At 40.7% G+C, this 13,192-nt stretch overlaps 1 protein-coding gene across 1 annotated transcript in view; it reads right to left on the reverse strand.

Annotated features, from left to right (window-relative positions):
- Positions 1-12,586, reverse strand: part of TMEM241 (transmembrane protein 241) — a gene marked incomplete at both ends in the record, with an annotated part of 108,460 nt that extends 95,874 nt beyond the window's left edge. The window contains 3 exons of the mRNA XM_084252425.1: positions 3,510-3,587; positions 7,159-7,205; positions 12,515-12,586. Coding sequence (XP_084108551.1) covers positions 3,510-3,587; positions 7,159-7,205; positions 12,515-12,586 — 197 coding nt within the window. The remainder of the gene's footprint in view (positions 1-3,509; positions 3,588-7,158; positions 7,206-12,514) is intronic.
- Positions 12,587-13,192: the final 606 nt, after the last annotated feature.

Consider the following 13,192-nt stretch of genomic DNA (forward strand, 5'->3'; position numbering starts at 1 on the left):
GCCAGATTCTGTGATTTGTTTGAATGGGAATCTAGGATTCTGTGCTCCAGGTTATAAGAATAGTCTGAATGAGATTTCTGTGCCCTTGGCTTTAAGTACCAATTTGGGACACACCCTCCAGCCCCACCATTATAAGCTCACTTTACAATTCCTTCAGGGACACCAAACTGTCTTCCCACTGTTCTCTCAATTTTCAGTTTAGTCTAATTTAGTCTAACCTCTGCTTTAGCTCCATAATGGCATAATTAGAAAGCCAAGTCACAGAAAATAGCATTAGAAACAGCAGCCATAAAACACTAACCCAGCTGGGTATACACAAAGGAACACTAGTGCTGGGTCCTTGTTGCTAGCCATCTGGTTACACTCTTTGCTAAGGGCCATGGCAACTGCAAATCCTGAGCTGCATCAGCAGTTATAAAACAAAAGATCCATCAAAACTAGGAGATTGAGATCTTTGACAAGAAGCTAAACTGAGCTAACATCGCAAGTGTGGCTATAAAACCACCTAAGAATGAGGTAAAAAGGCCCCTCACAAGTTTAGTGAGCCACAAGTGTGGCTGTAAAACCACCTAAGAGAAGTGAAAAGACCTTCACAAGTTTAGCAAGAGGATGAAAAAGGGTATGATCAAGAATCTTCAGAGGGGGGTTAAAACTAGGACAGCCTGGTTCAAGGGACAAAAGTATCCAGTGGGTCTCAAACTTCTACTGTTGCAGGCCCACTTCTTCCAATGAAAGAATCCTGAAAAATGTTTTCTTTACCAAGTTCAATCACTCCTTGTGTCCCCAATCAAAATATGAAGATGTCCATCAAGGGGTGAATGGTAAGCAAAATGTGGCGCAGACATACAACAGAATATTATTCAGACTTTTTTTTTTTAAAGATTTATTTATTTATACAAGCACTGGGTACAGTCAGAAGTGCGGGAGGGTGAGAGAATTCACCAGAGTCAGAGCGGAGAGCAGAGCAGGCAGACTGATGAAGTACACTGCTGAGGGGAGCAGCAGGCGCAGCAGGAGAGGTCTGCGCGCCATGTGGGACCCTCACCCGGCGGCCAGGGATCGAACCGGCGCTACACAGGCTGCAGGCAGCTTCACAACCCAGTGCTCAATCGCTGCGCCACCGGGGAGGCCCTATTCAGACTTTTAAAGGAATGCAATCCTCATATTTATGACAAAATGGATGAACTTTAAAAACGTCTTACTAAGTGAAATAAGCTAGACACAAAAGGCAACTATGATCACACTTAAATGAAGTACTTAGGCCTGGCAGATTCATAAAGATGGAAAGTAGAACAATAGTTTACCATGGGCTGGAGGAAAGGGAGAATCGGGAGTTATTGCTTAATAGGTACAGAGTTTGTTTGGGATGATGAAGACATTTGGAGATGGATGGTTATAATGGTTGTACACATTGTAAATTTACTTTATGCCCACTGAAATACACACTTAAAAATTGTTTTAACATGGTAACATTTACATTCTATATCTCTTACTACAGATGTTCTTCAGTATGAACAGTGACATTGCTTCTAAGGAAACATGACTAAGGTAAAACGTTTAAAAGACTTGTTAATAACCAAACAATTCATCTCAAAAAGTATAGACCCAACCTATGAAGCTCGCCACAGTCCCTGCAGCAGAGTTTGATCCCCAGCCAGGGAGCTACCCACATAGCATAGCAGACATCTCCTGACTTGCCTGCTGCTCCCCTCAGCAGTGTATTTCAGTTGATCTGCCTGTTCTGTTCCCCACTTTGTCTCAGGTGAATCCTCTCGCCCCCCCCCACAATACTGATCTGTACCCCAGTTCTTGTATGCATAAATAAATAAATCTTTAAAAAAATTATAAGAAAATCCTAATTTCTTTAAACAGTTAGGAACACCATAAGGGTGGAAAACCCAGGTTGATCACCTCTGGAGGACCCCAATGCAAAATCTGACATCTAATTGACTCATTCTAGTGCAATATCTTATTTCTGTGGAGAAATAAGTTCAACCATTTGGAATCAGAATAGACTGAACATTAGAATTATCACAGGACTTGTGAATTTCAGGCCTATATTTGTTTTGATGGACACTTGGCCATTATAACAATGGAGTAATGGTATGGTAACATCACAAAGAAAATCCCTGAAGTTTTATCACATAGAAGAATCTTTGTAGCACATAGAAAGTCCCAAAAGTATTCCACTTTATCCAATTGAGGACACTACACCACAGAAACGCAAAATTATATCTTAATGCACTATTCCTTTGGATTATTTAAGCATATTGTGTGGTAAACTCTTTCAGAAGGAGTATAATATATAGGCTCAGGGATATTAATCCACACCTCTGTTCCCAGGGTCTCCCCTCTTCCCTGTAGACTCAATACTAGTTTTTGTCCTTCTGTATTATATTTTAAGATGTTAAAATAATTAATATTTATACTGTACACATTCTCAAAGCTCCTCCAGAATGCCAAGAAAAGTGATAACTTAGCAATTAAGCAGTTAATCTAATTAATGGAGCAGTGGGGCAAAATAATTTGGACGAGAGACAAATGAGTTGAACTGATGATCACACAATTGCGATCTTTAGCTTATTCATATGAACTTTGACTTCATCTTTTCATTTTGCACATCATTTCAGATGAGTCATGATTTTAAAGAATCATGAGGATTCATCTAGGTGAGGCAGGAGTAGACAGCCAATTCAGACTGACTAAAAAATGTTATGGCCTTTCAAGTTTCTTTTAAATCTATTTGAAAAGTTGTCAATAGAATTGTAACAATTAATGCAATCAATGCATGATCTGAATTACACCCAGGATCAAAATTTGGGTGGGGGCTGGGGGGAAGAGTTATAAAGGACATTACTGAAAAAATTGGCAAAATATAAATATGCTCTGTAGCCAAGATAATAGTAGTATACGAATGTTAATTTCCTGATTTTGTAATTGTACTCTAGACATGTAAAGGAATTTCCTTGCCCTTAGAAAATAAATGGTAAAGAATTTAGAAGTAAAGAAAAGAAGTATTTACTCTCAAATCTGCAAATTATTCTCAAATAGTTCAGAAAAAAATATGCAACAGTATATATCAAGAGAAATGTATTTAAATGTGGCAAAGTAATAACTGAGGAAGCTGAGTAAAGAGTATGGGAATTCTTTGTACTATTTTTAACTTTTCTGAAAGGAAATAATTTCAAAATTAAAAATTTACAATGAAAGTTTAAAGCTGAGAGAACACATTCTTGTGGTTCTATGATGTAAAATAAGGTCAAATAAATATGGTATGATAAACTATCTCAGTTAATTTAAATATTGTATTAGTGGCATTATTAACCTGGAAATCACTACTTGAGTTCTAGTAGATTATAGAAATCATGAATCTCAAGGTTAGGATGGAACTGAGAAAGACCAAACAACTCAAACACACAAGTTTCCTAATATCATACCAAAAGAAATTAAATAATGTAAAAGGAAGCAGGGTTTGAATCATGAGTCCAGCACAGAAAACATTGTTCTACCTTGAGCTGTTGTTGATCTCGGCCCAGCCCAGTTTCCATGACACATGCAGCAAAAGTCCACCAATTAATGTCTGCCACCTGAAAAGGACAAGGGCCAATGTGAATTTAACAGGGCGTCATGGCCTCAAACAATACTCAGCCCCAGCAGGTCTGTTGACTCACACAAATACAAACATCTGATCCTTCTTACACCTCTTGTCTCTCACACTTTTGCTCACAACCTCTACTGTTTCCTTTAGTCTAGTGTCCCATTCAGTGTTGACACTGATACTCTTCTTATTCCTAACTTTTCCTGAACAGCTTCACCCACAGCTATCTCTCCCCCATTAACTCTGCACTGGTATTTCCAACTCCCTATCCTCAAGGATACTGCAACCCTGACAGCCCTTAAACTCCCAAATACAATAAACATAAAACCTTACCTTGAATTTCCCATTCTCTACTCTGATCATCTTATCCCTAATCAGCCAAATCAGAAATCTAGACTCATCCAAGCCCTGCCTCAGTCCTCACCTCCCTCATCTGTTAATAAAATCCTGTTGATTTTATCCCTAAAACAGCTGTCAAATCTGAGCCTTCCACACCATTCCTTTGTCTAATTCAGACTCTCATCATCTCATACCTGGACCACAACACTGGTCACCTACTCTTCTTGTAGTCAAAGTGTTCTAAAATGCAAACTTAATTGTGTTACAGAGCTGATTTTTCCTGATGCCCAGACAGCAGCTCCCAGACTCTTTTCTGATAGAAGACAATTGGGGCATGAAACCCATTTTCTTAGCATGAAGGGGAGTACAGGATATAAACACCCTTCCCTCTCCCACTGCAAGGAGCTCAGTCACATGCCAAATGAGTGAGAGGGGTACTATGGACCTAACTTCATCCTGTTCCACTCTAATTGTTGTTGTTGTTTTTTATTTATTTTAGGTGAATCATAATAAATTCTAAAACTTTATTTTAGTTATGACCTGAGACCCTTCATCTTAGATGTGACTACAACACAGACATTTGTTGCTGCACCACAGTTGAGACTGTTACACGACAAGTTCACTTATGTGTGATGCTCAAGCTTTCAACACCTTGCACCCACCCTTCTCCCAGGATCAGCTCCATTCCATCTACACCCAATGGCCCACAGCCTTGGCACTGTGCCAGGCCCTTTCAGTCATTTAAAGGGTTGCATGTGCGATCTTCTGACCCATAATGTTCTTCCCATGTCCTTGTTGTTGGTCAACACCTGCTCATCCTCTTTGAAGCCTTTACTGAAGCAGCCAGGCAAATCACACAGAGAGAGTGCATGCCCTCCAACAGCCTGGTCTAGAGCAGTGGTTCTTCAGTCATGTGGGCTATTTCTGAAAACATTTCTGATTGTCACAACTGGGGATATGAGAAAGAAGGGTTAATGCTGGTGCGTGATGAGTAAAGGAGGAAACATCCTACAATGTATAGAACAGACCCCACAAAGAACTACCCAGCTAAAATATTAACAGCACTGAGGTTAAGAAACCTTGGTCTAGTGGGAAGTAGGCTACTTAAGTAATAATTACAAAGTGTGATAAAATCACAATAGGAAGAGTACCAGGTAGCATGAGCCACCTAATCGGAGACAAATAATCTAGTCTAATGAGTTGGGTAAGTCTTCTTAAAGAAGAAAAACCTGAATCAAAAAATTCAGCAAAAACCTGAATCATATAAAAAAGCAAAAGACCCAGAATGGCCCCAGAGGTAAGAAGAGAAAATGGCTGGTCTGAAGCCCAGATAAGTTCAATTCACCTAGACCTTAACATTTGAGTAAACAAAGCAAGAGTGAAAAAAAAAAAAAAAAAAAAAAAAAAGCAAGAGTGACAAGAGCTAACACTGGAGAGAAGGGCCACATCGACCATGTTACAAGCAGGGACTTCAAAACAGGGACCCACTGAGGGATCTGAACCATGTAAGGGACACTGTCACCTTTACATTTGCAAAGCACCCTCTCTTTACAAGGAATGTCTTTGAGAGAAGCAAGACCAGGGGCCAGGAATCAAGTTAGGAGTCATTAGAGTAAATTGAGAGGTGAGAGCAACCCAGGAAGGGGTGATAGGGATGAAAAAGGAAGACAGATCCTAAAGATGTCCAGGAGGTCCTGATGGTTAATCAAATATTGAGGATGAAGGAGATAAAGATAAGAATAATTCCCAGGATTCTGAGTCAAGCAACGGGAGAGAGGGTGCCATTCACTGCAGGTAGAGTTATGGAACGTAGGAGAGAAATGCAAACTCCAGGAGGGAAAGGAACTGTGTTTTCTTTACTGATGTATCCCAAGATTCTAGAACAGTACCTGGCACAAGGATGAAACCAATAAATATTTGCAGAATGAATTACTCTGCCTTCAATGAACCCCTTAATGTGCCAGGCATTGTTCTCAGGCATTAAAGATACCTCAGCTACAAAACGGATCTTAAAAAAATTCTTGCATTTGCAGACCTTGCATTCTATTGCAGGGTGGGCAGGTTGGGGGGCACATTTGGTCTGACACAGACAAGAAGGGACAAAGACAATTCAGGTATAAAGATCATACCTTCCCCCATATAAATTCCCAAACTCCCTCCACCTAGAGAAAGGAGAGAAAGCAATCAAGACCAGAAAAGCATTCCTATTTACTGAAGAGAGACAATGCCTGGTCTGAAGCCTCAAATAAGTCCTGGCTTTATTAATTGAAATATACATAATCATAGACAACACTGTAAAGGTTTCTCCATGAAATGGTAGGGAGAAACTTGACAATATAAGGAACATTTTTTAAAAGGAAGAATGAGGATAACTTGCTTGGCTACGTATTTATATGTGTAATAATTAAAACAATTTAGCAATAGACCCCTTAGAAGAGAAACACAAATCAAAACCACAATGTGCTACCATCTCACACTTGTAGGAATGGCTTGCTTCAAAAAGCCTGCTGGCAAAAAGCCTGTTGGCTGGAATGTGGAGAAAAAGAAAACCTTATACAAATGTTGTTGGGAATGTAAATTGGCACAGTCATTTCGAAAAGTGACATGGGCCTTCCTCAGATAACTAAGTACAGAACTATCATATGATCCAGTGATCCCATTTCAGGTATCTGTCCAAAGAATATGAAATCATCAACTCTAATAGTCAAATGTACCACAATGTTCATTGCAGCATTATTTACAATAGTATAGTAAAATATGGAAGTAACTTAAGTTCTCTGACAGATACGGAAGTAACTTAAGTTCTCATTGACAGATGATTGGACAAAGATGTGGTATATATATAAAATACTGTTACTTGTAAGATGAAATTTTGCCTGCAAAATGGCAGGAACTTGATGGGATTATATAAAGCAAACTGAGAAAGATAAAAACAAATATGGATGATTTTGCCTATTTGTGCAATATAAGGAAACAAAGTTAATGAACAGTCAAAACAAAATAAAAATGAACTAGTGGACAGTGGTAACCAAACTGAGGTGAGGTGGTTTGGAGATGTGTGCAAGGATCTAGGGGATAAAAAGTATGGTGGCGAGTGTTTCCTTGCATTTGTTGTTGCTGTATAACAAAAATAATACTACTAAGAATATTTTAAAGAATATTTAACAGTACTAGTTGGACACTTCTTACAAATGCATATAAAGAACATAAAAGATACTCACCCTTGGAATAACGTAGGGTAGGTAAATTTCCAGACAGACAGGACATACTGAAAAACAAGTACCAGATTAATTGACATTTTCAAATTATAGAGAATAGATACATTGTATAATCAAAGAAATTCCTACTGAAGACATATAAGCACCTTCAAGTTTCAAAAGGGTCTTTATCCATCCCCCATCCTCCAAATCATACAGTAAGGTGGAGGGAGAATGAACCCTGCTGTCCCCGGGGTTATTAAAAGCCTGGCCACATCTTGGTTGGAGAACGAAACCAATATAGTGAAAGGCACAGCAGCAGGGTCTGATACTGAGGATGCTCAGACACTCACACCTTCCCAGACCCCTGAAGACTCTTGTAACTGCAGTCACTCAAGAAAACCAGCCAGGCCCTTGGATGTCTGCATTCTCAGGTATCTACTTTACCACTGTGTAGTTACCTAAAAATCCAACCCCCTTCTTTGTTTCTCTTTCTTGTGTTTTCCTTCCAATTTTAGGGCTTTATTTGGTTTTTGCATTTAAGGAATTTTTCTAACTGTGTTTAGGTGTCTTGTGGAACTTTGCTTTAGCTTTTTAAAGATTTTTTTAGCCAACTCGGCAAAGGTGAACTTGTATGTTTATTATGTCTTTTTTATCAAATTGAAAGCACTTGATGAATGAGGAAATTTTTTTTTTTTGTCCTTCTGGGTATCTTTTTCTATTTTTTCTATTTAAGACTTTGAGAATTTTAAAAATTTAAAATCATTAAATGGCTTTAGGCAGGTACTCTATTGATTCTTCACATAAGCTAATCAATGAACTATACCGGGATTGGTCAAGCTTACACATATTTTTTTCCCTTTGGATTAGTCCACACATAATTCCCTTATATGAGAGCCTAAATGTGACATCTCTGGTTGACTCTCTGTGCTCTGCTCTATATTTATTAAATGGATCCTCATTCTCCCCTGAAGTCTATTTACTCACACAAATCAAGATATTCCCCTCTCCTATTTCCCCTAATATTTTCATATTAAAATACAGATGGAGAAAAGATTGTGAGCATGTGGGTGATGTCTTGTATTACCCAGAACAACCTTCATGAAGGTAACAAATATTTATTTAGTTTACTGTGTGTTGAGGCTTGTCTTAGATCCTGGAAAAGCTGGAAAATGCTGAAGCAATCACCTCAACTTGCAAGATTGAAGACCTAACAGCTGAGTTGTCTGCCCTGGGCCCTGGGCTGGTTTACTACAGGAACCTTCCACACCAACCAAGAAAGTCAGAACACTTGCTGTTGAAACCTCAAACAAAAGTCAACAACTCTTTTAAACAACAGATTTTTATTTTTTTTAAGAATTATTTATTTATGCATACAAGAGCTGGGTTACTGGCCAGAGATGCAGGGGGTGAGCAGATCCACCAGAGACAGAGTGGGGAGCAGAACAGGCAGACTGACTGAAATACACTGCTGAGGGGAGCAGTGGGAGAATCAGGCGAGGTCTGCCGCACCATGTGGGTTTCTCCATGGCCAGCCGGGGCTCGAACTCATGCTGCAGAGGCTGTGGATTGCTTCTAGAGCAGTGCTTAACCCCTTGCACCACCAGGGAGGCCCTACAATATATTTTTAAACAGTGACACTAAAATACATGCGGTTTCTTTTTTTTTTTAAATATTTATTTATTTATTTATATAAGAACTGTGTGTACAGGTCTGCAGTGGCAGGACAGGCTGGCACAGGGCATATTCTTTATGATTCAGCAGACCAAATGGGTAAAGGAGGAGTCCTGGAGCCCTCTGTGGCTTTCTCAGGCTTTTATTGAGCATTACATGTAGTGTGGCAAATAGGTACACAGCAGGCAGGGGTCCCGGGGGGCCAGGAGGCCGGTAGGCTTCCAAGCCCCTGGCAAGTCTTCACTCCGGGCTTCTTTGGTGTCTTTCTTTCTCCCCTTTTCTCTCCTGCCTCTCTTCTAGCTTTCTTCTTCTGCTTCTCTTGGTGACTCTCTCGCACTACTCCTCCCATAGCCCACAGAAGTAAATAAGATAGCTTATAACAATGTAACAACTGAGGGTACCTCCATCAGACAGGGCAATCCTAATGGTGGGAGGGCAGAAAAGCCTGAAAAACCATTTACCCTACACAGGTACACAGCAGGCAGGGGTGCCAGGAGGCATCCTGAGCCCCTGGCAAGTCTTTACTCTGGGCTTCTCTCTCTCTCCTAGCTTTCTTTCTCCCCTTCTCTCTCCTGCTTCTTTCTCCTGCCTAAACTTCTGCTTCCACTTCTCTCTGTGACTATCCCAATACTCTTCCCATGGTCCACAGAAGTAAACAAGTCAGCTTACAAAAACCTAACAACTGCAGGTGCCCCACCAGGCAGGGCACTCCTAATGGTGGGAGGTCCCAAAAGCCTGAAAACCATTTACCCTACAAGGTCAGAGAGGCAGGAGGGTGAAAGAATTCACCAGAGACAGAGCAGGGAGCACAACAGGCACACTGACTGAAATACACTGCTGAGAGGAGCAGCGGGCAAATCAGGAGAGATCTGCGGAGCCATGTGGGAATCTCCCTGGCCTGACGGGAATCGAAACCATGCTGCAGAGGCTGCGGACAGCTTCACAGCACAGGTGCTCAACTGTCTGCGCCACCGGGGAGGCCTGCGATTTCTTAAAACAAATTTTCTTCCTACAAATAGAAAGGGAAAGAGTTCAAAGAGACTACTACCTAAGACATATGAAAATAAAGAAAGTAGCATTTAGAGTCTTCTAAAAAATGGAAGAGAGGATCCTTCACTGTTTCTAAAGAAAATTATCTTGGCAGAAATTAGATGCAGGAACAAAAGTTTACAGGGTGTCCACTGCACAGCTCCCTTCCCCTCCTCTACCTGGTCCAAACCCCGCTGCCAGAGAAAGTTTGACTGTCCTGGTTGAGAAGATTCTCCAGGTTGAAACAAGGACATAGTTAAGAATTACACAGACACTACCAGAGTCCAGGACCACCTCATACACCCCTACCTGAGTCTTGCATTCCTCTCCATCACCTTTAAAGTCACCTCCTTCATATAATCTTCCCCTTCATATAATCTCCTCGCTGGCTGTTCTCTTCTGCCCCCTGCTGTTATTATACCACAGCTCAACCCAACAGTCCTAACCCCAAACCCTGAACCATCCTGGGAAATGCAGAAAGATGTCGCTGTGTTACTGTTTAAATTCTGAGGGTGTCTTTAGGAATCTATTATTTCTGTTACTCATGTTAGATATTTCTAATATGGGTAATATTCTTAATATACCAAGTTTTGTTTGTTTTTGTCTGGTACTCTGAGACATGATACACAAGGCAGGTACTCAATCTCTATTGCATTTTTTAATAAAATAACGTAGTGCCCCAATAAACACAAAAATAATGCCACAAATGCAACTTTGTATCCAGAGGGGTATTAATTTTTATGACATAAATGTTATCTGCTATTGAATTTTTTTTTGATACACTTTTTTAAAACAATGCCATAGCTTGTGGGTTTTCATGGAAGACCTGTTTCTCTGCCCCTTCTGATGAATTTTGGAGATAATTTTAAAGTGAAATATCAATACATTCATCAAGTTAGCTAGACAAATTAAGATTAGCTAGAGAAATTAGAAAGGCAAGGATTCCACAAATTCACATATTTCTGAGGTAGTGCTACGAAAAAAATTCTAGTTTAACTACCTGTCCTATAATGAAAAAACAAATCTGTGAGATGCTAATAATTACTGTGTCATACCCCAAGGGTTAAAGTAAAAGATTGTGTTTCTTTTCCCACCTCATTTCATCAAAGAGTTAACTGCCGCTTACTTTTTGGAATATTTACCATGATGTTAGGTATTTGATCAATCACCTTACAAACATCATTTAGATTAATCCTCACAACTCTCTGAAGAGGACTTTTTCCCACCCAGAAGCAAAACTTTTTTTCCCCAGAAGCCAGCTTCATTTATAATATTTCAATATTTGGGGATATAATAAAATCACTAGAGATCTAATTTCTAATCAATTTTCTTTTCTTTTTTTCCCCTAAGACCTGGAAAATAAAATTTCATTGCCTTGCTTATAAGTCTTCCAAAAAGAAGACAAACAATAAGTTAAAATTTCAGTTAAGGTTGCTCATTTTTGATGGGTTTCTTTCACCAGTTCACTGATGTTATCACTTACCAGATGAGAGATTACACTTTACCTTCTGCAAAAACTGTCTAGATAGCAGAGAACCTGTGCCTATCCAAACAATTTTCTGTGCTTTATGTTGACTTGATTATATTCTTAATTGGTGAAGAGGACTTTTTAATCCCTTCTTAAAGTTTACAAGTTTAAGTTTAGCGAGATTTAAGTCTCAAAGGCCAAGTACACGGAGCAAGGATGCAAAACCATCACTGACTCCCTGCAAATCTGTATTAATCTTTAAACGCCCATGGCCATAACAAAAAAGATAACTGGGCAAGGAATGGAGTTTAGGCCCATTGTTTGAATATACTGAAGACGAACACGTATAAGGAAATGCTCTTTGCGAACGGTTCTTACACAAAGAGCAAGAAGGGCCGTCAGGGGGGAGGATAGAGTGAGGAGAGAGCAGTTGAGACCCCACAATGGAGGAAGGCTGTCCTGGGTAGAGCATCACCACCTGGCTTGGTGTCTAGCCCAGAATCCAAAACAGGAGGCGTTGCTTCACACTAGCATACAGGGGGTCCCACATTTTCTGCATGGTACCAAATCCAAGGCCAGTTTCCCCCTCTTAACAAAACAAAAACATGGTAGTACTGCTTTTCTGCCTCTTCGTAAAAAGGGTTTCATGTCGTTAATTTAAACAAAATTAAGTTTTCATTTTAAGAATAATTCCACGAAAAAAAATCTTGCATACACTGTAAGTGCCTGGGATGAAGACATTAAAAAATGGGTTTGGGAATGGTGCAGGAGCGATGGGTAAGAGCTGATATCTCCCATTTAAAGATTTCTAGCATATCGTGGGGTTCTGGAGTAGGGGCATGTTTTTAGAAAAGAGGGCACGATGTGTTTGATTTTTTCCTCCTATTCCTCCTCTCCCCAGAACAGGAGCCAACTGCTTTCAATCCCTTAAAAGTATCCACACAGCCCAAAATTAAGTTCCTGGGAATCTGCTAGTCAAAACACGCAGTTTCTAGCAAGACTGAAAAAAGGATGCTTTACAGGCAGGGAAACAGGCACAACAGGGTCCAACAGACTGTATTTCCAAAGGTGCATGACATGCAAAGTCGGCCTCTTTATCAACAGGAAAAGAAATGATTAAAAAGGTGGAGGCTGATTTGTTTCATGGACGATTATGGATCTCAAATCTCCCACGCTCAATCCCCGCCTCCCCGAGATCCGCCCCCTCACCTTGTTCGTGAGGTAAGAAGCCAGGTAGCACGTACAAAAGGTGACCCCAACCAGGCAGTTCTTCAAGCACATCAGTGAACTCACGCCCCAGCCCGAAGGGACCTTGCAGGATCCCCGGCCGCCACCCGAATCCGCGCCGCGGCCTCGCCGAGACAGCCACGTGGCTCCCAGCTCCGCCAATCGGCGCAGAGACCGCCCCGTCCCCCCCGCTCCCCCCCCCGCTCCGCTCCCCCCCGCTGGACCCCTTTAAAGGGGCCGCGCCTGCGCAGGCCCAGCACTGGCAGTGGGCGGGGGACACAGCTGTGGCCGTGCCCGCGGTGTTGAGATTCCTCCCTGCCGCGACCGCCGGTAGAGAAGGGACAGAGAGAGGGGTCACTGTGAAAAAGTGGCACTTGATAAATGTGGAAACGAAGTCGTTTACGAAACTACTCGCCACACCCTAGTAAAAAGAATGTTTAGAGCTGTTTCTAAACTGTGGGACCAAAATGTTATCTGTGCTTTACTCAGTTTTCTGCATGGAGTTTGTAATGCTTTTTCAAATGATCCCAAATAGTTAACAATAAATGATACTTTAAAAGAAGGGAGACAAAGGGGCATGGACTTTAAAATGAATATAGCTTTATCTTTTTTCTTTGAAACAGTCCACTATGGTAACATTTCCCTAAAACAAGAAATACT

The sequence above is a fragment of the Talpa europaea genome (genome assembly GCF_964194135.1).
Source record: "Talpa europaea genome assembly, chromosome: 13".
Taxonomy (NCBI): domain Eukaryota; kingdom Metazoa; phylum Chordata; class Mammalia; order Eulipotyphla; family Talpidae; genus Talpa; species Talpa europaea.